The sequence below is a fragment of the Gymnoscopelus microlampas genome (genome assembly GCF_963454915.1).
Source record: "Gymnoscopelus microlampas genome assembly, chromosome: 16".
NCBI lineage: Eukaryota > Metazoa > Chordata > Actinopteri > Myctophiformes > Myctophidae > Gymnoscopelus > Gymnoscopelus microlampas.
The window spans coordinates 29,032,417-29,058,700 of NC_139953.1; the positions used below are offsets into that span (position 1 = coordinate 29,032,417).

The following is a 26,284-nucleotide window of genomic DNA, read 5'->3' on the forward strand; positions in this document are numbered from 1 at the left end:
GTTATTTACATACTGCACAAAAACACTAGAAGCCGACCAATTTCATATTGCTAATTTCAATCACCTCACCCAAAACCAGACTGAGTGGCTATACTGTGTATAGCCATTGTGTAAGTGTGCGTTGAGACCTGCGTGCGTTCTCAGTTCACTCCATGTGTTGTACAGTACAGTACATAAAGGTAATTTCACGTTCAATCATGATGTAAGTGGGTGTGACATCACATGGCTGAGTCAATGCTAAGTTTGGGTCCTCAGGGACGTTTTAGGAGGAAATCACTGGACTGTTAGTTCTCACAGCTATTAAACAAACTTCACTGCCAGTCAACCGTTGAAATAAGATTGTGTGTGTGTGTGTGTGTGTGTGTGTGTGTGTGTGTGTGTGTGTGTGTGTGTGTGTGTGTGTGTGTGTGTGTGTGTGTGTGTGTGTGTGTGTGTGTGTGTGTGTGTGTGTGTGTGTGTGTGTCTGTGTGTGTGTGTGTGTGCTGAGGGTGTGTGCGGAAGGGGGAGAGTGTGAGAGACAGAGAGAAAGAAAGAGAGAGAGAGAGAGAGCGGGGTAGAAAGTGAGTGAGGCGTTACGGCAAGTTCAGCAGAGACTTTGGGAAACACTAGTTGTATTCTGAAGCGTTCTCAGCCCGTGCTAAGCCAGCTGTCTTTTCCAGCGTGGGACAGGAGTGAGAAAATTACACGTGTGTGAAACGGTGAAATGTATTCCACCTGGGGAAGACGAACGTGCCAGAGGGTCCACAGTGCACATCTGGCAAGGGGGTTTATCCTGGCCCGCAACTGGTGTTTTTCACCATAGCCATAACACACAACGCCCTCTCCAGCTTTCACTTCTCCATTTGACACCCCCCCCCCTCTCTCTCTCTCAGTTCTGTTCAATATGCTTTGCTTGGCATGGATGTTACAATATCGCTGTAGTGTCCAAGTACAAAGGGCAGAGAAACAAGGCATAGACATTTCTTCCTTATTAGACAGTAGACATACATGAGACAACTATCTCTAAAGTACTGGCCTGTGACACAATTGGCTGTACAGTACGCGAACAGCCTTATTCTATGCAGTTGAAGCACAAGGGGGCGGGGCTGGCGGGCTATGTTAGTGCAGTGAGTGGCAGTTGGGGCAAACGCAGTCCCCACAACATCATTTACGATTCTGTGCCTATCGGTACATAACTCGGCCGGCGCTTAGTCGACTAGCAGACCATCGGCCGGTCGGCGCGGGCACTCGCGCCTAGAGGCGCTCGGGCGTGCCTCCTCGGCCTCAAGGTCTGCTGAGTCGGCGCACCTCCGTCATGGTTCAAAAATATACTTTATCGGCGAAAAAAAGTAGTCCGCGGACATTTGTATTGTCCCAAGCGGGAATCAACCCAGTGGTAGGAGATTTGGAGTCCAATGATTAACAAGGTGCGCCAATGAGGCCAATAATAAGATTGGGTTTCTAATGTAGAGGAAAGAAGTCGCCGCCCGCGCGTCCAACTACATGGAATAAGGCTGTTTGCGTACAGTACACCTTCTTACTCCTCAGATGATGGCCCCTACTGATTCTGGTGACCCAATGGGCTTTCCTCTTGCACCACCATTAGGCTAAAATGACCACTTTCACACAACATATCTCAAAATATATTGGCCATATTGCCATGACACTTGCTGACAAAGTTCCTGCTCCCTGAAGGATGAACCCTATAAATTTAGGTAATTCCATGGCCTGTCCTGTAGCGCCCATAGTACGATAGATACAAAAAATAATTATTATCATATTCCATCGTACAACCGTGTTGCTTGATGGAAATAACAGACTTTCAACTGAATAACGCGGAGAAAAGACAAGCAGACATGGATTTAGATGCTCAGGGAGCGATAGAATACAAGTATTGTAAATACTGTAAGAAGTTAAACACATCTTAGATGTCTTGCTTCTTTCTGTTCAGTTTTTTAGGATCAAAGGTCAGGTCACACAGTTCACTCAGTCAGACTTTGTAAACCTGCATTTCCCATCCCATCGAAATGTCTTCGAGACAAAAACGCAAGTGGTGTCGAGTCAACGGCCCTTTCTCCCATCCAGCAGTCACAAGACCAGAGGAATATGGGATTTGGGTGTAATAGTGGAGGAAGTTTTTCTTGGAGATCAAGTTCCTGGCATCTCACGAGACCTTGCATGTTCCAGAGAGCAAGAGAGGGAAATGTTATGAAACCAGCTTTCAGCAGGACATTATGGCCGTCACCAGCTCTCCCCAGTAAAGCTCCACCCAGTCTTTTGTTTCCGAACCCATGCTGCTCTGCATGGCTTGGAAGACATTATACTGTATCAGTAGTTATCTTTCACCAACAAGTATTTTCATGTGAATATAAATAATTCCTGAAAAAATAAATAAATTGAAGTGATTGAAGGAGGAGAGGAGAGGAAGAATGGCTGCTTTATAAAACTACCGTACTGAAAACCTAAACAATGAAGCATATTTGAGTCACTGGAAGTCTATGTCAAATATCTAATGGGAGGGGCTGACATATGTTCTGAATTAATCTACAAAATTACTCCCTGGCCAGGGCAGTCCGAGTACACCCACAGGCAACAGTAAAAATGTGCTTTGAAAGTAAGCTGCAGACAAGTGTAAAAATGATACAAGCATTTATTGAAGTTCCATGCAAGCCAGTCGCATTTCATAACACAAGGGGCTTTACGAAAATAGTGACTGTGTCCCCTATTTCAACTGTTTTTCTTTTTCATTATCACGTATCATTTGCCATGTTTTATGAAAAAAATCGAACAAAAACAAAGATAATGTTTGTAGATATATATGATAAACACATGATATAAAACCTTTCATTGAGGCGCTGCTCAATACTGTACAAAAACAAATGCAGTGAATTAACTACATCACACTGTAAAACAAATCCCGCAAAAATGTTTGTCATGCTTGCTTTCTGAAGCAACTGAAAGACAGAATGACTGTACATTCAGAGTATAAAATATGCAAATGTAATCATCTTCCTCCAAATGGTCCAAATTACACTTAGATCTTGTAGAAACCTAGAGTAGTCAGAGTGCCCGCTCTGATCCGTGTACAACACTAAGATATAAAACAGTCTTTCATGTCTACACTTTAAAGAACCCATAAAGTGCCATCAATTACAAATTCATGCGTCGATATCTATAATGTAAAAACGAGTAGATAGTTTTCTGTGCCCACATACGTAGTAGTGCATGGATAGGTAAACCCTAAAAGCATATGACAAAAAGTACCATGATGGCTTAGATGGGAATGCTCATTTTATGTATTGTTTTGGTGGCTTGGGAGACAACCCCGTTCCCTCACACATTCACTTCTCTGCAAGAGATCAAAGTCAATAATCTGTGAAGTTCAATCATGGTTACATCCTGTGTGTGCTTATAGATATTGTAAAGCACATGTACGTATAGCTTTAGTTTAGGGACCATTTCACTAGTTACTGTGTGCCAGTGACGGGCAGCCCAAGTATGCATCTATTTCCCCTAAAAAAAGAGTCAATTCCAAGTCAAAGTCCATCCATACCCTGGGGAGTCTTAGTCATCATCACTGGATTCAAACAATGGGAAGAAATGGTGACATTGGCAGCAGTTCTATCACCTCATTCATCCTTGTGGTTATCCTCAAATTGTTATTTCATCATGTCATTACATCAGGTGAGCGTTTCATCTTGTCGTGTCCTGAAATTTTAACGTCGCGTTTTATCACTTGGTCATTAGGATCTGCAACGCTTTACGCGGTCCCACCGAGAAGATCTGGGTCGCATCATCACCAGCCAATGCGAAGATTTCTTCAGATCACATCTCAATTATTTATTGTACAATGACGCCCCTCCCTCCATTATTTCTATCTACCTACTGCCTCTTGGAGCCAGCGACTGGTGCATCTCTCCGAGCACGTTGCTGAATCTGATCCGGGTTGTATGGTAATCCTGGAGGTCCAGGGGTTCCTGGTGGCCCAGGTGGTCCCACGGGCCCAGGTTTCCCCCGTGGTCCGTGCGGCCCATGGATCCCGGGAAGCCCTGCCTGGCCTTGGATCCCTCCAGGTCCCTTGGGTCCTGGCAATCCGTCTTTACCAGGAACGCCTATGTCACCCTTCTGGCCCCTGTCGCCCCGTGGACCCGGCTGGCCCAGAGAGCCTTTGGCTCCTTTGATCCCCACCGCTCCTCTGGTACCAGTGGGACCCGTTTCACCTCCATCACCTTTTGGACCGATGAAACCCTTCTCTCCAGTGTTTCCGCGGCCCCCAGCAGGGCCCCGTTCGCCCTTGTTCCCGGACAGGCCCACAGGTCCCTTGGCTCCATTCTCACCACGGTTCCCTTTAAGGCCTGGTGGCCCAGGAGCACCTGTGATGAAAGAGGAGCGTGAAGTGAAACAAACTCTGCGCTTGAATTATTCTTTGTTCGAGAGCAACTAAACATCCTGTTTCAGCTTGAACATGTCTCATTCACATGTTAAAGAAAAGCATTTGAGGTGAAGTCATGCTGATTCAGAGCCTATAACCCCCATGTGAAATCGCACGCAAATTCCACCCAGCCGGTATTGCCCTTTGTTGGGCTGTACTCCGGAGGTGTGTGGAGTAACAGTGGAGCATCACCAAAGTATTTCCATAATTTTCAACCCATAGAGGGCAGCACTACTTTGATTAGCTCTGGAAGTGGGGAGACCAGCGCTGCTTTGCGATGAACACTCGAGATTGGGACCAGAATCGATTGCTAGCATTATTGAGTGACCCTACTGTACGTATACTTTGTTTTTGTGTTGTTTTTTAGTTGCTGTTCTTTAACCACATGAACCCTAGTGAACCTATAACCCTATATTCTGGGCATGTCATAATAGGTGAAAATAGCAGATCTACATGCTCACAATGTGACATTTTTTTAATTTTCACTGACGTATCGGTGTAGACTCTACACCGATACGTCAGGGAAAATTCCCTCTACAAAAAGGAGGGGACCAACCAAAAAGGAGGGGACTAACTATGGACCCCTAGGGTTTAAGTGGTTAACCTGTACCTTTTAGTATGGTGAAGTTCTTGATGAGCTGAGTGTGGTGTACGTCCACTAGCTTCATCTCCTCCATTACCATGGACAGGTTCCACACGTCCATGTCCAGACGGACGTTCAACAACTTATACTGTTGCCTCAGCGTGTCAGCCAGCTGCAGGAGCAGCAACACTGTACTGTTCAAGTTCTAATGAGGAAAACCAAGAGAGAGATGCAGAAGAATGGGGGAGAATGAAGAGGAAGCAAAGAAGAAGAAAATAAATTAGTCAAAGTTTCAAAACGGTTCAACTGATACAGTGTCTTCACCTCAGACACTGTAGTATCTTACAGCAAGTGCAACTCTGTCTAGCATCCATATAAAATGGTAAATGGTCAAAAACCTTGTATGTCCAGAATATTTTTTTTCAGGAAATGGGGGCCTCTGTGATGCATTTGTTCCATTTGAAAATGTCTTGATCATACTGCAGCAGGGTAAAAATATGGCAGGCCGCATATAACTGACATTATACAGTACACACAGTGAGGTAAGCTACACGGCTGCAGCTAATCCAATTTGTAAAGGGTGTGTTAGAGATAGGTGTGTCAATGTGCATAGACCATACTACTGCCTATGCTTGCACACTATAGTGGAACACCCATGGCTCTGGAGTCTGGACATAGACTCTAATATAGCACACACGTTATTAATTCTATTAGCTGCAGCTGCGTTGATTATACTAGCCTTCCATATTTTTAATATGATGGAACTGGAAAACAAACTACAAAATCAGCCAACGGCAGTGGTTATCAAAGTGGGGTCCAGGGACCCTCATGGTTCCTTGAGGGGGTTCCAAATGGACCTTATATGGGTCCATTTGGTTCCATTTGCACACTCTCAGAGTTATGGGGGTCCTTGAAATTAAAAGGTTTGAGAACAACTGGCCAAGGGTGGTTAAATAACATTGTCAGCTGGTGTGGCTCCAACCTGCAGGTCATCTGAGTGGCTGCCCAGGCGGGTTTGACAGGACGAGCTCTCCATGTTGATGTACTTGTACATGCTCTGGACGTGGCTGACCGTGGCGTTGATGCTGGATGAGATGGTGTCGATCTCCATGTCGATAGAGTTCAGGCGGCCATCTATAGTGGAGAAACGCTCCCCCGTTCGGTTCTCATAGTACCTTTTGAGAGACACGCACAATGATTTATGAGAGGGTAGCGATACATTGGTTCTCAAAAAGGGGGTTCCAGGGGGTCCCCAGCAGAATTTGCTAATAGGCTATAGCATCAAAACAGTTTAAACACGTTAACCCTATTTTATCGAATATTTATCACATTTATTCATTAAAACATCAGAGAACAGAGAACACTAGGCCTACTAGTTGCACACTACATGTGTAGCAGGCCCAAGCATTAAGCTTGACGCTCAAAACAAGTCTTCAGAGACAATAATTGTCATAAAAAACAGGACAAAACGTAATGCTTGTACAATGGTCAAAAAATTGTGTAGTTTCTAGCTTCTAAGCTCCTCCACTACAAACTGACAAAAAACAATGGACTACATGAATTAGCAATCAAATAAAAGTAAGCATCACATTGGCTGTGGCTTGATTATGCAATTAACTCAGGAACACAATCATTGGCACTGACATAATATGACACAATATAGATATATTGTACACTACATACAATTCTTAATGGCTTAAGCATAAACATGTAATAATGATAGATAAATAATAATATAGTCCCCACTCCTTGGGGTGTTTTTTTGTCACTGTATGTCTGTATGTCTGTATATATATGCACATACGTGAAATGCAAAAACATATGTTCACATCTCAAACATATTTAAAATGTTGATTTGATGCTCATATTAACCTTAGGAAGTATTAAGTAGTTTATTTTATTTTCACAGGCATTCCATAAATTCCATAGGGCTAGACCTATGAATGATGGTGTGTGTGTGTGTGTGTGTGTGTGTGTGTGTGTGTGTGTGTGTGTGTGTGTGTGTGTGTGTGTGTGTGTGTGTGTGTGTGTGTGTGTGTGTGTGCGCGCGCGCGCGCATGCGTGCGTGCGCGCGCGTGCGTGCGTGCGTGTGCGCGTGTGTGTGTGTGTGCTACCTGGAATGATAGTGGAGGTCATGCATGTTCTCCTCGTGTTCATCCATGAAGGAAGTCACATTGTCCAACTGCATCTGTAGATTCATCACCTGGACATTACATACACACGCGCACACACACATACACACACACACGCACACACACACCTTTTTTATTTTTAGTCTCTCTCTCTCTCTCTGTCTCACACTGTAGCTTAAGTTGCTTTACAGAGACGGAAAATATCCAACAATATAACACTTTATAATGAATGTTATGAAATACAGCAGTAAATATACAAATAAGCCCAATTTATACAACAATAGCCAATACAAGCTCACAATGCGTCACTATGCAGTGTTGTGAGCTTGTAGATCTCCATCATACAATGGAGTAAGCAGCAACACACTCACCTGCAGGGTTAGATCGTGGACCATCTCCGATGACATGCTGATTCTCTGGTGCGTGGCCGAGATTCCACTCTGGATGCTGCGCACAGTCTGCGTGGTGATGCTGGAGTTGGACTTGAGGGCGCTCAGCACGCGGCTGTAGTTCTGCCAGTCTACGGTCATCTTCTGGAGGACTAACGTCTCCTCGTCTGCCTTCCTCTGCAGCGCGTCTATCCACATGGCACTGACACATGACAGTACAGTACAGTCAAAGTGTTCATTTAACTCTGACAGTTGTACACATTTAAAGTGTCTCTAGTACAGTGGTTCTCAAACTGGGCTCCATGGACCCCCGTGGTTCTTTGAGGGGGTTGCAGGGGGTCCTCAGCAAAATTAGGAGCAGTTTAATTTCACCATTGGTTCAATGGCTAGAAGTTAGCCCAAAGAGAGACTGTATAAGTCGCTTTGGATAAAAGCGTCTGCTAAATGACTGTAATGTAATAAGCATGGCTATTCAGTAGGTTTTACTATCTGCATCTCCTCACCTACCTACAATAAAGACAGTTGTACAAGTTTACTAAATCTGAATGCTCCTTCCGATTGCTCCTTCAGACGTCCAAACGTTTGTTCAGAAAGGGAGGTGAAATAACTGTCCACTAAGCCTGCCCAAACCGAAAGTTCTTTCCGATGTCGGAAGGAGCATGTATTGGACTCAATTCTCTTATGGGGGTCCCTGGCAAATAATATTTTCAAATGGGGGTTTGTGGTCTAACACTGTGGGGGTCCCCACATTACTTTTTTTTTTGTGGGGGGGCCTTGCTGTTTTCACAATAACCGAGTCAAACTAAATTGAATGCCTCAACTCCTACATTCCAAGTGCTTAACAGGGTGGGGGGGGGGGGGGGGGGTCCCAGTTCAAATATGATTATTTTGGGGGTCACGGCCTAATACCACTGGCCTAATACATGTCAATGTCCAGGGTCGTTGACATGAAAATGTTTTGAGAACCACTGTTCTATGATATCCTGAAGGCAATATTCAGTGATCAATCTAGATGTCCATTGCTACTACCTGAGGGCCACAGTGGTGTTGACCTGCTGCACGGTGGCTTTGAGGTCGTATTGGTCCTGCAACAGGGTCTTCATTCTCTCGTCCGTCTCCTCAATCACGTCTCTCCAGCCCTCCACCTGGCCCACGTACCTCTCTACAGACTGATTGAGGAGTTTGATGGAAACCGTGTGGTTCTGGAGGTCACGGGACAGACGGCCGCTGGCTGTCTTCAGTGTTGCCTGTGTCTGAGACGCCTGGTCCAGAACCTGGAGAGAGCACCGTGAAGACGGGACAAGAAAGAGGGAGGGAAGGAGTGAATAAAGGGAGAGAGGTGGGCATTTATTATTAGAACAAGTTGATGGTGTTAAAATATTACTGGTAGCCAGCAAGAAGGCAATAACCAGGAAGTGGCTGGACAAACCCCCGCCAACAAGGGGGGGAGTGGATAGGCATTGTACACGACATATCCAGATATCCTCACCTTCTCTGTAAGACACTGTATGGATACATTTTATATACTGTATATGGGTTGAAATCGATATTACACATGAAAATGGATATTCTGTGAATGGATATTCATGTGTATGGGTAGGTGAAAATTAGCTATATGTATAGGTATATTATTATTCTTTTTTTTATTTATTTTTTATTATCTTTATTTTTATAAAACTTTTTGCCTCATTTAGATGCCTGTTCATCATCCTGTTGGGATTATGACTGAGTGAATCTGTGTGATATCTGTTGGCGAACTGCCATGGACTTTGCCACTGTGGAGAAACAGAACTTGGTAAATGCCTGATGTTGCTATATTTTGGGATCCCACTCTTTTGGATTGAATAGCCTGTAACATCATGAGGGTTCAAAACAATCTGAAATGTATTCATTGTATTACAGTATACTGTATTGCCCGAGATGACCTGCTATAGTTCTTAAACAAAAATAAAGTATAAAAAAAAGAACAAGATGATGGTGGAGAAAGGTGAAGGGAGGAGAGATGGGGAATGGAGTGGTGGATATGTGGATCTAGGGTCTCATTTTAGAGAAGAAATCTAAATAAGAAGCTTCCGCTGACCTGAAAGATCCGTTTCTGTTTCGGACTGTTGTGTAGAACAAAAAATAAGAATAAGAATACGGCTTTATTTAAAAGTAGTCGCACGCTGAAAATAGCAGATCTACAAGCTCACTACATCATGTTGTGAGGTTGTACATTGCCTATTTTTGGTTTGCGAAACTAAGCAGTGGGCGGAACTCCATCATTCTTCAGAGAGGAGATCTAACCACAAGGCCGTGGGCTGTGCTGTCCAATATACACAGATCTAGTTTCAACATATTGGGTTTGAGGTACATGTGTATTTTTCCACTGAGCTTTCTAAGAAAGCAGGAGTCTCTTGGAAGAAAAAGTTGCAGCAAATCAAGCCGCTAACATGATTCTATGCACACTGTACCTGCTCCTGTCCAAGTATCATCCTCTGGATGTCTTCAAACTCTCTCTTCAACCGGCTGATCTCATCGGTATAGTGACTGACATCCAGACAGCCTGAACAATTAGTGCTGGAGCCCAGGTCTGGCAGGGAGAGAAGAAAGGGATTCAGGGGAGGTGGAAAATGGGAGAAATTTTAGCACTAAACGTTCCCTGACTACTACAGTATGTGCTGGTCTCTCTTGAAATGAACAGGTTGTTAGAATATTATTTCCTGTGTCAAGTAATGTATTTTATTACTTTTGCATTACTTGCACAAAACACAAAATGAATCGCAAGAGGACAAGCTATAACGTTAAATGGAAATGGGTTGGCTATTAGTAGAATAGAAAAGGATGCCACAATAATTTTATTGTATTACAATTTTAGCAGCCAAAACGTCAATGGCATGTTAAAACACAAACCTGTAGCACCTACCACCTTCTACACGATATATACTATAAAAGAAAAACGCTTCAATAGCAAATTGTAGACAAACTGCATTCTCATCATTAATATGCATGAATTCATTAGAAGCTTTAAAAAAGTAGTTTTCAAAGTAATGCATTACTTAACATAATCCTTGCTAACAGTAGGCCTAGTAATATCCAAGTAGTCCTACCGTCTATTCGATGCTCCACCTTGGTGATCTTCTGATGGTAGAGGGCCTCTTCACCAGATAAGTTGTCTACTTTTCGAAACACTGTGGAGACACAAAGCAGGTAATCACAATCAGAATGTGTTTATTTGGTGCATTGCTCTTACAAAGAAGAATTTATAGTATACTATAGTATAAAATGTATATTCATAATAATAACCACAATGAGTATGTGTGTGATGAGACAAGTCATGCAGGGTTCGATTTACTGGAGGAACGGGAGGGGGGGGGGCGATAATAATAATAACAACTTTATTTATATATCACTTTTCAAAACATGTGTTAGAAAGTGCTGAACAGCGGTTGGAGCATAAAATATATAAGTAAGGTAAAGTAAAACATACACATTTTTTAAAAAGCATGAGGGAATAACATATATAGTTAACAAGTTAATTCTGACAAGCAATAAAAAAAAGAAGCACATTAAAACAATCAGGCTAAAAGGGGACCAAAAAAAGGATTGCATTGTGACGCGTTGTGAGCTTGGAGATCGTCTGTTTTCGAATAGCCGATAGGGTTAAAAGTGGTCAAACAGATGTGTATGCTATATTAACCAAGTTTGGTTAATAAGCACATTACCCAACTAAGTACATTAACCAATTTTGGTTAATATAGCAAGGACCCCTAGGGGTCCCCGGACCCCATGTTGAGAACCACTGATCTATCGCACATTCTTTATCTGAAGTTTTAGGGTCCCAAGACTCACTGTATGAAAAACTTTTGTTGACCCAGTGTTTCTCAACCATATGCAGTCCTCATCACTTAACACACTCCCTCATGCCAGAGGTTTTGCCCCTGAGAGACTAAGCCCATGCAGCCTCTTGTTAGTGTTCTCCAGTGCCAGTCAACTGGAGCCATAACTGTCAAAATCTTAAACATTAAAATTGTGTTATATTGCAAGGATTAACATATTACTGAAAATGTTTCAATCATTCAGGCAATGAGTTACATTTCCCAAAATAAAGTAAGACGTAATTTCTTCATAACTGTCAAAATCACATGACAAATGCTAACAAGTGGGAATAAGAATCCATTAGACAAAAAAGGATATAAAATATAACTTCGGAGATAAGCTGGAGATAGCGAAACAATGTTCAGACCCCGACTCCAGAACACATACTGTAGAGACAGACAAATAGATGGTCCTCCGTGAGAGGAGAACCTATACAGTGTATATATGCAGCCAGTGTGTTGACAGGAAGAAGGAAGCAATTACTGCAGTGAAAACAGGAAGTGAAACTTAAACTATTGACAACAAATCACATCAGGTTTCCATTTATGGAGCAAACAGAAACAAAACACTGATGGATGATGGTTTGGCCAGCTGGCTGGGTCCTGCTCCCAAACATATTTCCCAAGAGAGCAACAACAACTCTGTTGTGCATATTTGTGTGTGTGTGTGTGTGTGTGTGTGTGTGTGTGTGTGTGTGTGTGTGTGTGTGTGTGTGTGTGTGTGTGTGTGTGTGTGTGTGTGTGTGTGTGTGTGTGTGTGTGTGTGGGTTTACATGAGTGTAAGGGCTTAGATATGCTTACATCTTTGTGTATGCTCACATGATTACTTTTGTGGAAGTGCACGTCTCAGATGCAAATGTGTTTGCACGAGCAGTGCGTGTGTGTGCCCGAGTGAAATGTGAACATTTATTTTTTTAAAGGCCCTGCTGCATTCTCAGGGGCTTAATAAAGAACCCTGCACCATGTTAGTATTCATAAATGCTCCCACATGCATTCTGCATAGCACCTGCTACTCTGTATTAGTTCACTACTCAAGTGACGCTGAACATGGCTGTCACTTGTAATGGCAAAGCTTATTGAGGAAGTGTGCTCTTATGAAACCATATGATAATGAAATTCACTCTGGGACTATTTGTGAGCTAAATGGCACTATTACAATGCAAAATCCTGCGTGTTAATTTAACCACTTTTAACCTGGCATCCCTATTTTGGGCATAGGCGAAAATGATCAAAAACAGCAATAAGTAACAGCTCACAACGCATTGCAATGCCACACGTTGTGAGCTTGTAGATCTGCAAGATGTGGATACTGTAAGTGAAATTTGTCTGCAAAAGCTAGCTCTTCAGTGAACATAAAATATATTTTCAGGCCGGGATACCAATTTTATCCAATCAGGAGAGGCCTTCAAAATAGGCTACCCATAACTGTGTGGTTTATAGCATAACATAAATATGTTAACCATTATGTAAAAATAATAATTGTCCCAAAGAAGGTCTTTATACTGTTATAATGTACTGCCAACTTGGCAGTTACTTCATAACTATTAGCTACATAAGCATCTGCAGACATGAAGAAAAATAAAATTATCACTATTTGAAGAATCAGTTTTGGACTTCTTTTCTTTTTATTACATTAGTTCAAGGTTCTCATATATAGGCTGAAAAAAGAACAAGAAGCACGTGTGACCATGGCTCTGGGGCGAAGCCAAATCAGGCCTCATGTGGCAGATCAAACTAGTACGCTCTAAATGTGCCTGTTCAGAAAGTTGAAGGCCATTCCGATGCAAAATATGTCATTTATTAGACAAAAATATATTAAGAATAATATTCTTGAGGAATTTATTTGAACGTTGGAAAACAGATGTTCGCTGGGATATGGACATTTTCCACATTTTATTGTTGTGTGTTTTTGTTTTCCCTTGATCACGGAGCCATGAGGTTCAGCCAATTTGGATGTGTATTCTGTCGATGAGAAACTAGTTTTCAATGGTTTGAGTCGGCATGGCTGTATCGTGAGTGGACATGAACTGGAGCAGACTTCTGGTTGTGTTTGAGTGTGCCTGTTTGTGCACATGTGCCTGTATATGTACATGTAAGGGAACACGGTGTACATTGCAGAATATACTGTGTATGTGCAAGTGTGTAGGAACAAACAACCAGAATGTCCCCCCTAGGAACATTATAATCTTACAGGTACACACATCTACTCAAAAGTACAAACCAGAACAAAGGGTTAGGGTTAGGGTAAGGGTTAGGGTTACGATGTATAACATTCGCAGGATTAACGTTGTGGAACAGCCTCGATAAAGGTTAATTAGGCAAATTCAAAACATTACTTAAAAAAAACATAAAAGGAATGTGCCTTCTGTATGATCTTATTTATTATAGCATATACATATACTTGTACAGTACAGCAAACACGTACTGTACATGAACAGCAAAGTGTCTTGTCCTTGTACTTTGCTTCTTTATTTTCTTTTTTCTCAGTTCTTTTTTTCTCTCCATTTTTAAATGTTTTCATCTTTTCTTTGCTTTGTAAAAGGGTAGGCACAAAGTATTTTAAATGTAACTGTGCTGTTTTACATTTTTTGCCTAATAAGATATTCAATCAATCAATCAATCAATCAATCAATCAGGCGAAATAAGCTATGGCTTCAGCCTATACCTTTATGGTCAGAAATGTTGGTTGTTTACTAAATTATTTTTTTGTTGTATTACCTTTTAAACGTTAAACTATGTTACCAGAAAGTTGCCTAACTAAACTAAATTAATTGAGTGTTGGCCTATCTATCCTATTTGTGCATCTTTATGTAAGCATGAGCTCATTTGTCTGTCTACAATATGCATGCATGTACTGTAGATGCATGTGCATGTACTGTAGTTGTGCATGTGTGTTCTTGCTTTCATAAGCACATTTTTGATTGTTTGTGTTCATGTGCGTGTGTGTGTGTGTGTGTGTGTGTGTGTGTGTGTGTGTGTGTGTGTGTGTGTGTGTGTGTGTGTGCGTGCGTGCGTGCGTGCGTGCGTGCGTGCGTGCGTGCGTGCGTGCGTGCGTGCGTGCGTGCGTGCGTGCGCGTGTGCGTGTGCGTGCATGTAGCGGAATCCAGAGTCGTTCTATCAAATTCATTCCAAAGCGTCCACTGAGATGCCTGAACTCCAGTAAAAAAAGAGAGATTTACAGCTTCCAAGACCAATAACAAGGCAATGTTAATGTGGAAAGCATCTGTTAGTGGTGAAGCAGCTGTCAGGTAAAACATGGTGCTCTGCAACTCCAAACTCTGCATTTGTTTAATCTATGGGAGTTCAATGGGCATTGTTTAATTCATGAACACATGCACATAAGAAATCACTTTAACACTTTTTTTTTTACATTTCACTGGAGCAACCTACTGTCCAGAGATGTTTTAAAACCGGCAAATTCCAGTTTCTAAGAAGACACCGGCTACTGACAACAGTGACTATCGGTGGCACTGACGTCAGTGCTCTTGAAAAGTACGGAATGTCTGGTCATGGACTTGATAAAAACACAGATTCCTGCTCCTTGGACTCGTGGCACATGGACTGAGCAATAATATTATATACAGTGATATGAGACTACTGTATATATCATCTGGAATTTTGTATATCGTAATATTGTGATATGGCAAAAGTGTTGTCTTTTAACATTTTTGGCTATGACATGCACAAAACAGGGACACCAGGTTTAAAGTGATTAATTTCCCCACCTAGAATGTAGTCTGATGAGAAAATGTCCTGTGAATGACTATTCAGATCATAGGTTGCACTCTCTCAGTTGACAGTTGTAGAACAAACTACAAATGGCGGTTCCTTTTTACCTGCACTAGGCCTACAATACTTCACCATATGTTGCACTATGATGAAATAAACCCATAAAATGTAACAATGTGTATGTTCCGTAATGTAATTCCAATGGTAAAAGATGTGCTGTTTGACACGGTGACCAATGGTAAAAGATGTGCTGTTTGACACGGTGAAAGAACAGCAGATTCGGCCAATCCCCGAAATACCCGTCCCCTATGTGTGTCTCAAAGAAGTGTATCATATCCAGCCACAATGCCAGACTGTGTGGGGCAATTCATATACTGGCTGACTCCAGCCTGCATTCAAACCAATGGAGACCTCATTAGTGAAGGGATTGTGTAATACGACAAGGTGAGTGTGGTGTATGTGAAACACAGAGCCAGAGGGGTTGGAATTCAATTCAATTCAACTCTTGGACATACAGACATCATTGTCCTGTTTAAACACTATGCCAAGGAACTGTATTCTGTGGTTCTATTTTGTGAAAAGTTTCCATCTATTCCACTAAGTCGGGGCTAACAACATTCTACATCCTAGGGCTAGAAATTCACAGTATCACAACCATTGTTGAATATTATTTTATGGCATTTCTGTTATATTTTAGCCCTAACTGCAGGAACCACATGACTCTGGAACTTAATTGGCCTTGGCCCAACTGGTGTGGTGTGGTCAGATTAAATAGGATAACACTAGTGTGGATTGTAGAGGCCAAGAGCTCACCTAACGATGCCAGTACAGCCACGGTTATGATCAGGAAGGCAAAGAAACCATAGAGGACTTTGACAGCCAACTGGAGAGAACGGGTCTGCTGACATTTGACACAGCCACCTCTGGTACGACCACCTGGAAATGCACAGAGGAATTAAGATGAGATCTGACCGCATATTATACAATCTCCCTGTAACAAAATGAATAAAGAAATAAATAGACAAATACATGAAATAGAAAAACATGCACTGTACACATCTATGTAGTGTTTCATTTAACTCTTGAAAGTGTAAAATGTATCCTAAATAGATTAGATTTTCTCTTGCCCTCTTATTAAAATATGACATTTTCGTTTTAAAGCTATTTGATCAAATAGACATTGCCTTGTTAGCGAAATTGGATTTCTTAGCTACATGATAAATCACAATTTATTTTGTGTAATGTTTAACAATCCTTGTTATAAATATGGTCTCACAACTGTATGTGCATTTACTTTAAGTCTCTTTAGGGCAAACCAATATGGCTGCCAAGTGGTTTCGACCTTAGTGGACATTCTATTATACTATTATAGTGGTCCAGCCTCAGTCCTAGAGTGCCTTTAAGCTTCAGAGATACCAGTAATATGAGAGCCATGTAACCGAGCGCCAGATTGTGCCAGGTCTGGGATCAGTCCTTGCCTGAGCAACTAAATGTGAGGATATGTGGAGCAGATGTGGAAAGCATGCATAACTAAGCTGTCATGGCACATGCATAAAGACAGGCAAAGACTCCACAGACATGCTTGCAACCACACCATCCCCATGCAAGCACTGCACTCTCTGGATGTCAGCCATGCCTACGCACACACTGGCATTGAGTGAATACAACATTATTTGGCATTACTGAATGAAGATGTAAGGCAGATGTCTCTGTCATTGGTGTTTAGTGTGTGTGTGTGTGTGTGTGTGTGTGTGTGTGTGTGTGTGTGTGTGTGTGTGTGTGTGTGTGTGTGCGTGCGTGCATGCTCTGTCAGTGGTATTTAGAGCGTGCGTGCATGGGTGCGTGCGTGCGTGCGTGCATGCGTGTGTTGGCCCTACCTCGAAACGAGGGCATTTCCTCTTCTTCTCCAGTAAGGTCCTCCTCTGCAAAACAAGTCAAGGTTTCATATAAACACATGATATGAAACTATTCTTGATGAATCCCTCTCAAATCTATACTTCTTTACCTTCCACAATGTGCACTGGTGACAAATTGACTCTAAGCGCTTAAGGGTGTAAACCCCAACTCTGTATCATCAGTGAAAGGGTATGTGAAGTGAAAGGGTATGTATTGTTTCATTACTAGTACTGAGATTTGTCTAGCTTTGACCTTGCCTTTTGGCCTAAGGGTGGGGCTAGAGGAGAGGTCATGGAACTCAAATGCTTAGGGTTCATCTTCTGGGGAGTATTAATGCGCTCAGCAAGTTTAATAATAATCCATCCATTAGATTTGAGATATCTGATGTGCAAGTGGACATATTGGGTGTACTAGAGGAAAGGCGTATCACTGCGATCTGCCGAGGGCAATTTCTTTTTTGCAATGGCAGATTGGTCTGGAACCAGGCTAACCAAAATCAGCAGTGTTCACCCTCCAGGGAGCATGAAGGTACACCGCAAAGGACAGTGTGGACACTCTGATTTTGTACAAAATAAAATTAGGTCTCACAGACCGATTTAGCTGAGTTTGAGACAGGAGGGGCATGGGAGGGAAGAAATCTCTTCAGGCATTCAATCCAAGGTCAGCTTGTGGTACAGTGCATGTGAGTCTAGAGTTGGAGGTATGGTGTGTACCTCCAACTCTCAAATTCAATTTCAGATTATTATCCCACACAGTGTTTGGTCCCTGGCTCCAGACATAAACTCCAGACTAAAAACAACAGCATACACTGTAAGACCACAACAACACATTACATCACAGTGAGACAGGGTACAACAATAAACTCAAAATAAAAGCAGTGCATATTATATAGTGCATCGGTACACCTTTGCAACATTGAACAGAGAATAATGAGATCCTTGCCTTTGAAGAGCTGGTTCTCGTATCCACCATAGCTTTCTGCAAAAAGATGTAGTATGGAGAAGGAGAAAGCAAAGAGAGAGACAGAGAGTCAGGGGGTTGTTGTAACAGGGACAAAGACATGAAAAACCACATTGGTAAACGATGGTCTAAGTACTCTACACGGTCTCAAGCTGGGATGACGCCATCTCATTGGAGCCCCTCGCAAGTTTTATTACAGATGTCATAAATCATACAAAAAACAGGTCTACAGTCCAAAGGTACAGTCTACAAGTCCCTGCGGCCCTCAGTGAGACTTAAACAACACCCAATCCCATACTGTAAAATCCTCAGTAATTTAATGTGAGAGTCTACAAATGTAACCAAATGGACCCATACTGTAATTCCGAGAGTGCATACTGAGGATTTTACTGAATACTGTCAAGTCACCGTGCACTATGGGGCTCTGATGTGTATTGTTCTGAGGTCATACTTGGCAGCCATCTTGAAAAAGCACAATTATATGTGCCGGAGGGGAAAAGGGGTAGGGGTGTATTTGTTCTGTCTCTGACCAATCGATCATTCAGCTCTGTAATAGCTCTGAGTCCTGGGACAGCACCGACTGTCAGGAAAAACAGTCCCCTGGTGGAACAAAGTATGAGAAAATATTCAGTGGGGGCATATATGCTGTGTGTCTGTGTGTGTCTGTGTGTCTGTGTGTCTGTGTGTCTGTGTGTCTGTGTGTCTGTGTGTGTGTGTGTCTGTGTGTGTGTGTGTCTGTGTGTGTGTGTGTGTGTGTGTGTGTGTGTGTGTGTGTGTGTGTGTGTGTGTGTGTGTGTGTGTGTGTGTGTGCTAACTTATGTCATCATCGCATGCCTCTTAGACTCCAATAAGGTGCAATGTGTGGAGGTGTTGACTGAAGGAGAGAGAGGGAATGAGAGAAATTAGAGTGAGAGGGAGAGAAGGAGACAGGAGACAGAAAGAGAGCGGACAAGAGGGGAGAGAAAGAGAGGAGAGAGAAGAGAGGGAGAGCAAGGGAAAGGACTTGATCAGTGTTACAAATGATTTGATGATTTCCACAGAACCCTGCTGGGCTGCCTATAATGAACCACAAATGGCAATTTGCTTTGAAGGATCTGTAGACATAAAACCATATGTTTGGGGGTGCCGATGGCCTAGCAGTTAAGGCACAACCACACATAGGCTCTAACGCAGACTGACAGCGTGTCGCAAGTTCAATTCCCGAGCCTGACGACCTTTGCGGCATGTCACTCCCTGTCTCTCTCTCCCTGTTTCCTGTCACTCTCCACCACTAACATATAACCGTATGTTGACATTATAGTTAATGCCAAATCATTTCATTTTGCATGTCATCAGCTTCACCACCAAAAAACAGCATCCAGCAGCTCTACACCTGAGTTACCACATCCTTTGGCATGTGATGCGAGAAGACAACTTAAAGGAAATGTGTCTACAGGAAACACATGCACGTGCGCACACACATACACATACAAGAGGAAAGAAATGGTTTGGTGAGTCGCTGACCAGTTGGAAATATGGTTCTTAGGAAAATGAAAGAGAAACATTCGCACAGTCTTCCATGCTGCGTTATTTTTGTGTCATGAAAGGACAGTTCTCAGTGACGCTTAGTTCACAGACTGTAGGCAAACAGCTTAACTGGAGACACTGTGACATGAGGCCTGATTTACAAGTGATTAATACAACATTTGTGAGCTTGTAGATCAGCTATTTTCAGAGTGTGACATGATGTGCAACCAAGTATAAATCAGGCTGTTATGTCATTTAATATCTATGATTATTATTACAGTACTAGAGTTTCGGGGGGCTACGCCCCCCTCAACCCCAGCCGCGCACGGGGCCCAGCGTGGCCGTGTGTATATTGGGGGACCCAAATCGCCGGAGTGAAACTGTGGAAAAGTTTTTTTGAAAAAGGAAAAAATTTGAAGAAATAATATTTGTTATGTTTCAGGGGGTCCACAGGGGGTCCGCGGACCCCCTGATGGTGCACTGACCCCCTGTGGAGTGTTGGGACGCGCGGGGACACCCCTGGAACATTGCGGACCATTTCGGTGTTTTTTTTTTTTTCATGAAGGTGGTTGCTTGTTTCTGGCGCAGGCTGTGCAAACCTGGCAACCCAGCGCATGCTGCCGCACGTTTAAGTGGCGTAGCGTCATGAGGGTCAGTGGGGCCGTGGCTCGGTCAGTGAAGACCCTGTAGTGCGGATGATATGTGGCATAGAGGGGCAGATTGTAAATCCACAGAGGAAACATCCGTGGGCTACCATTGGTTGAGCGATGTGTGCGGTCGCCCTGCGGCCCCTCCTCCTCCACCAATGTGCAGTATTGAGAGCCCTGACGTCACAACAATTGGAGCGATGGGCACTGCACTGTGGTTGGTTAGGGTACACCTAGGGCCCAGGTAGAACCCAGTTAAAGGCTGCATGGGCAAACCCAGTTAGGACCCGCCTTGGTCCCACATAAACATGGCTAGTTGGGGCCCACCTAAGGGCCAGGTAGAAGCTACTTATAGCCTGCATGGGCATCGCAGTTGGGACTGAAGTGGATGCCGCTGACATTGCTGACATGGGGTCCATATGGTTTAGCCCACCTTGAAACCATATGGGAACTACGCTGGCATGCTGGCTGTAATGCAAACGCTGCATCATACCTGCAGTGTGTAGTTTGATGTTGTGTGTGTAGCAGATATACCTGCAGTGTGTAGATCAATGTCCATAGGAAAGTCAATGCCCAGCAGTGTTTTTTTTCCCTAGCAGAGTTTCTAGTGTCTCTGTGTCTCTGTGGAAGAGGTTGCACATGAACTCTGCAGCCGCACTGAGGCGCTCCAACACAAACACTCAGACATTAAGCTGCTTCACACAACAAACATCAGCAGCACGCTGCTGTTTGTCCAAAAGACACAATATCTCCTCTCCCACCGACGTCATGTGTTCATTTATCGACAGCCGTACAGACTCCTTTTGACACATGTTACGTCGTTTATCCAGCTCTCACTGACTCTCCACATCGGGCTGTTATTTTGCTGCGATCAAGTCAACGATGTGAGAGATTAGCTATCACAGACGGACGGACAGGGGGTGAAACATAGTCTTGCGCCATGCCTTTCGGCCTGGCGGAGACATTAAAAAACCGAAAGTAAAGGAAATGGCCATTTCTGCAACAGAAGTAGTCAATAAACTATGCTATGAAAACATGGGCCACATTGGCAAAGAATGTAAGAAAGAGGCAATCATGTAGAAAATAGCCGATCTCCAAGCTTACAAAGCCTCTCAACGTGAGGCGTTTCGAGCTTGTAGATCGGCTATTTTCACAATATTTACTTGTGGAACGGAGTCAAACAGAATGGGGGGGTCCCAGATCAAGTACGTGTATTTGGGGGGGGGGCGTGAAAGGGTTGATAAACACTGCTCTAATCGGAGCGAAATTATCTGAAATTACTACATGACCATAATGCAGGCTAACATGCGTTGCACGGGGCGGTCCTGGCATTACGTTAGTTACTGTAGTTGCTGTGGAGCTACATAGTTCTCCAGAAGACACACACAAACATACACCATCTACAATGGACGAACTGAGCAGCAATATAGACATTCACCACACGAACGTGCATTGTTGACAAAGTGATTGCACAGCCGCTGCAGGCATGACAAACAGGTTAGCGTTAGCGACATGGCAGCTATCACAGCGCCCTGTCCGTCGTGCTGCAACTGCCTGTGATGGCTACAGCAGTAACAGCAAGCTGTCTGCGATGCCATTGTCTGGAGACTGCTCTTAGCGTGACACGACCAATGAGAGTGAGCGCTGTAGTTGTTGCTAAGATACGGTGGCGTCTCTGCCCCATAGCTTGTAGATCTCTCACACATGATTGGCGTAGGCTGCGTTGCCAGGTCTGACTTTGTGTCTAAGCAATGGTCGGCTTATTTTTGCGCGCCTTTGGGCTCGTTTGCATTGTGCGCACGGCAGCGCTTGTTTAGCGTACGTCAGCGCGACGTGGCAACGGACGTGGCAACGTGAAAGGTGATTGGCTGGTGAAAAGAAACACCCGACGTTACACCAGAAATGGTGCCTGGAGAAAATGGTGACCAAAAAAAAAGTTTTTGAAAAAAAGGAAAAAAACCCCGCAGCGGCTGGCAGCTGTTGTGGTGATGAGGTCGTGCGCAGGGTAAACGGTACGAAGCTGCCTCCCCTTCCGTTTTGTCCGACATTTGGTGAGTAGAATTAATTATGTTGCGCGGTGGAAAAGCTGTAGTGAGCAGTGAGATGTCCCCTACGCGAGGCGTAAATTCAGCGCGGCCGCCGTGGCGAGTCAGTTGCCGACATGTGGTCTGGCGGTGCGTTGTTTATTCGATAACAGAGCTGTGGGGTGTCGCACCCAGGGTGCGGAAGTTGCTCGCCATTTATATAGTTAGATATGCAGGATTATTGTAACCTGGTAGCTCAGTCAGTAGAGCACTCACCTTCGGACCACAAGATGCTGTGTTCGATCCTGTGCACCGCCAACTCAGCATATGAGTAGTATTAGCACAGCTTAGATAACTACGTGCTCATAGTAGTGTTGCGCTACACCTCAGCAATCCATCTCCCAGCTGTCTAGCACACTGAAAAGGGGTAGACACATTCATTCAAGGCCCATACCGACAATAAGCTACTCCAACCTACTTACTTAGTATACCTGAAAATGTTTGCCTTTGTGGAGGCTTCAGTGGCTTCGTTTGTGGTCTACATTTGCACGTAAAGTGGGACTAAAGTGGCACTACGGAGTAGTAGAGAGTAGAGTATGATGTCATAAAATTGCGGCCCCTGTTCATATAGTAAACATGTATTACTATAACAATTACAAGCAAAGTTAATAGTGAATTGGAATTTTTCCCTATTAACTATACTATTGACTGTGAAATTATTATTTCTATGGTCAAATGAACAATGTCAGCCCTCTCCCTTGTAAACTTGAGATGTGATTACTTATGGAGATCCGAGAGGTGAACTGGACAGACTGTGCGCAATAGCCTACTGCTGTGAGGTATGCTGCAGTGATAAAATATGTTTTTGTTATTCCATTTCTCAATCAAAATAGCAGGATGTCCATTTTCCAAACCAAACGATAGAACATTGCTAAATATCTCCTGTGGATCAAACAGCGACGGTCCTTTAGTCAGCTCATGGAGCTTGAAGAGTAACAACTTGGTTTGTCAAACGAGAGTGTCATGCAACAGTTGAAAATATGTGATTGTTGTGTTACACGTTTTTTCCCCCGACAATCTATAAAAAAAAAATTACAACACCTCTGTTGCATATGATTGCATTGCATATAACCATTTCTCTGTCACATATTATTTTATTTTTAGTATTCATTTTAATAAAAATGTTTTGTCTATATACCCTTTAAGGGAAAAGGGAAAGTCTGGTGAGCAAACATCTGCTACAGTATACTTGTGTTGTGGTGGAATGATTCAGTCTAGTTGGCCTTTATGATCCTGATCTCACGCTCCCACACAATTGTGGTCAAAGGGACAGAGGGGAGCAATAAGGGATAGGGAAAGGAGAAAGGAGCGCACGTGGCAGTAACAGTGTTTATCATGAGGGCGAGGTGGAGTCAGCTGAGGTCTGGAATATCAGATCCGAATGGACCACTTTTTTTACCTGAGAAAGGCACGCACGCACGCACGCACGCACGCGCACAATGAATCTCACAATTTACTCATAAGCCAAAAACCTGTCCTATGGGCAAGTCAACCTGCCCACGCACGTGTGCGCGCACGCACGTGTGCGCGCACGCACGTGAGCGCACACACACACACACACACACACACACACACACACACACACACACACACACACACACACACACACACACACACACACACACACACACACACACACACACACACACACACACACACACACACACACACACACACACACACACACACACACACCGTCACAGCAGCCCAGGGGTTCGGTCCCTCCTATAGGTTCAGTACTGTCACAGTTATACACTGCTTGGGAAGAACCTAGAAGTCTTGTTTCTTCTATGTGGAGGTCAGTGCTGCATACCATACCGAGATCACAACATAACCCTTTGTCTATCTGTTCTATACAGGGCTTGATTTGTAAAAAAGACAGATATTTAGTGTATGTGAGCTTCAGGCAGTCAACCTGTTGTCCTACTCAACACCAGGCTCTAAAGTTCAGTTCTCAATGGAAGAGTAGGGAGATCTCCTCCAACCACTGCAGATGTACTGTACTAGTTATATTGTATTAACATACTCTTACAGACTCTTACAGATATATAATAAATGTATTAATTAAAATAAGTTCTGGATTGCAGCTTTAACACATGTGCCATAGGACCATCTAGTCTTGAGTGGGAAAACCGGTGGTGGTATTATGAATACACCATGAGAGACTAGTAAGTGTATGCTGACATTTCCATTACATAAGCAAATATGAGCGCAGGTGCAGCTGCAGGAAATGTTTTGAAAAACATGGCCAACAAAATCTAATAAAATAGAAATTTGTTCAAAGTTCCTTTCAGTGGGAGTATTATGTCGCAATGAACTGAAAAACACTTGTAGGCAATCCAGTAAATGAATTAAGTATATGGTTTAGATCTGGTAAAATACTGTTTTTCAAATATGAATGCTGTTTGTGTGGAATTACCACAAGGCTATTAAATGTCCTATTTTTACACCTGGATGTTGGAATTCACCAGACTGGGAAGTATTCTTGATGAAAGTGACCACACTGTGTCCGCCCTGGAGAAGATTACTGAACTGAAAATAATACTGTGGCCACAGCTACAGTACATGTTTAAAGAAATACTACTCAATGTTTGATTACATGCTGTGTTTTAATGGAATGTACTGAGCTCAGACCCTCAGGGACCTGGCAGGCTGTGTATAGAATATCATTAAGAAATTGTGATTTGAATAGCATAAATAAGGAAGCCACTAGAACTATACCGCCATTATCCGCTATTATCTGGTAATTTCTTGTGGGTAATTCTTCCTAGATTTCACTTCAACACTTTTCTGTTGAGCTACTGTACAGGAAATCAAAGCATAAAGGGTAATGAACCTTATCCACCTATATTTCATCTCCCCATTATTTCCTATGGCAATAGTTTGACAGGGAGCTGTATGGCTGATGCAGTATGGCAAAAATACCTGAATCAGGAACTTGAGGGATAACATGATACAGGAACACATACTGTAGCAGCCCAACGTCACCTACAGTATCAAGTTCCTCATTCCATATAACCTGATTCCAACTGATTCTCATGCAGTGCAGTAGGTATTCTGCCTGAGATGAGATGCTTGCAACCCAAATGACTTGTCATGCTGTTTAAGAGACGTTAGAACACAATTGCCTCTACAAGTCTATGCCCTGGGATGTGCACAGTCTGCACACCCAAAGTAAAAGCAGATTGGGGCCAAAACTGCGACTAGAGATTTCATGGCCCCACTAAGGTGAAAAATGCATGAGAATGGTCCGTAACTGTTTTGTCCCTGTGCCAACTGGTGGTGATGTCATTATCACACTTAGTGCTACTGGGAGCCGTTTTGTAATTAATGCTTCTGCACTTTATTGACTACTCGCCTCTACTAACAACAACAGCCTGCTGCTTGCTGCATGTTGAGCCATCTGTCTGTCTGCCTGTCTGCTGGCATTCTCTGATGTTGTGTCCAGCCTGCAGCCCAGGTCCAGCCCTACTATAAAATGCCAACAATGGAGAGCCCCATTCACAATTGGAAACACCTGCCAATGAATTAACTGTGGCACTGCTCATGTGAGTCACTCTCCGCATTTCCACCCACTGTCTGTCTGTCCGGGTTATGGGACAGTGACCGCGACTACATATCCGAAAATGCTAATAAACAGCTTAAATGTGGGAGAAGTGAAACATTAGCTTCCTCTCTCCCTGCATAATGACAATGGTCAATGTCAATGGTCAGTGCCCATGTGCAATTTCAGATCGACTGATCAATCCACTGAGGAGAACAATTAGGACAGAAAGAAATTCTTAATTTTATGGTAGGACAATAGGATTAGCCTGGAAATTAGATGAATCTGCAATAGCGAAATCATTTTATGTTTTAGTCTAGTCGTGCCTAATCTCGTGTAGCCAGACAACTATTCCACAATCTCTGAATGCTACATACTGTACAGTAGGGTCTGGAACTTCAACGCAAGACTAAGACTAGATGAGAGACTAGGTCATGCCAGGCTAGGTTTGCATGGTACACAACTAGTAGCTTTAGTCAAGCACTTTGAATCAAAGGATCGGCGTGCTCAACTTAAAAGGGATGAACTGTGTTTAACCTCTGTCGG

General features: G+C 43.3%; 1 protein-coding gene across 2 annotated transcripts in view; it reads right to left on the bottom strand.

The window, feature by feature from the left end:
- Positions 1–2,614: 2,614 nt before the first annotated feature.
- Positions 2,615–26,284, bottom strand: part of scara3 (scavenger receptor class A, member 3) — a 29,280-nt gene continuing 5,610 nt past the window's right edge. The window contains exons 2-12 of one of the 2 annotated variants that reach the window (XM_084082692.1): positions 17,940–17,975; positions 16,979–17,023; positions 15,915–16,037; positions 10,605–10,685; positions 9,969–10,087; positions 8,545–8,789; positions 7,498–7,717; positions 7,109–7,197; positions 5,977–6,169; positions 5,022–5,199; positions 2,615–4,352 (exon numbers count right to left, since the gene is read on the bottom strand). In XM_084082692.1, coding sequence (XP_083938818.1) covers positions 3,862–4,352; positions 5,022–5,199; positions 5,977–6,169; positions 7,109–7,197; positions 7,498–7,717; positions 8,545–8,789; positions 9,969–10,087; positions 10,605–10,685; positions 15,915–16,037; positions 16,979–17,023; positions 17,940–17,975 — 1,820 coding nt within the window. In that variant the 3' untranslated portion in view covers positions 2,615–3,861. Of the gene's footprint in view, positions 4,353–5,021; positions 5,200–5,976; positions 6,170–7,108; positions 7,198–7,497; positions 7,718–8,544; positions 8,790–9,968; positions 10,088–10,604; positions 10,686–15,914; positions 16,038–16,976; positions 17,024–17,939; positions 17,976–26,284 lie in introns of both variants that reach the window. The other variant, XM_084082693.1, reaches the window with a different exon arrangement.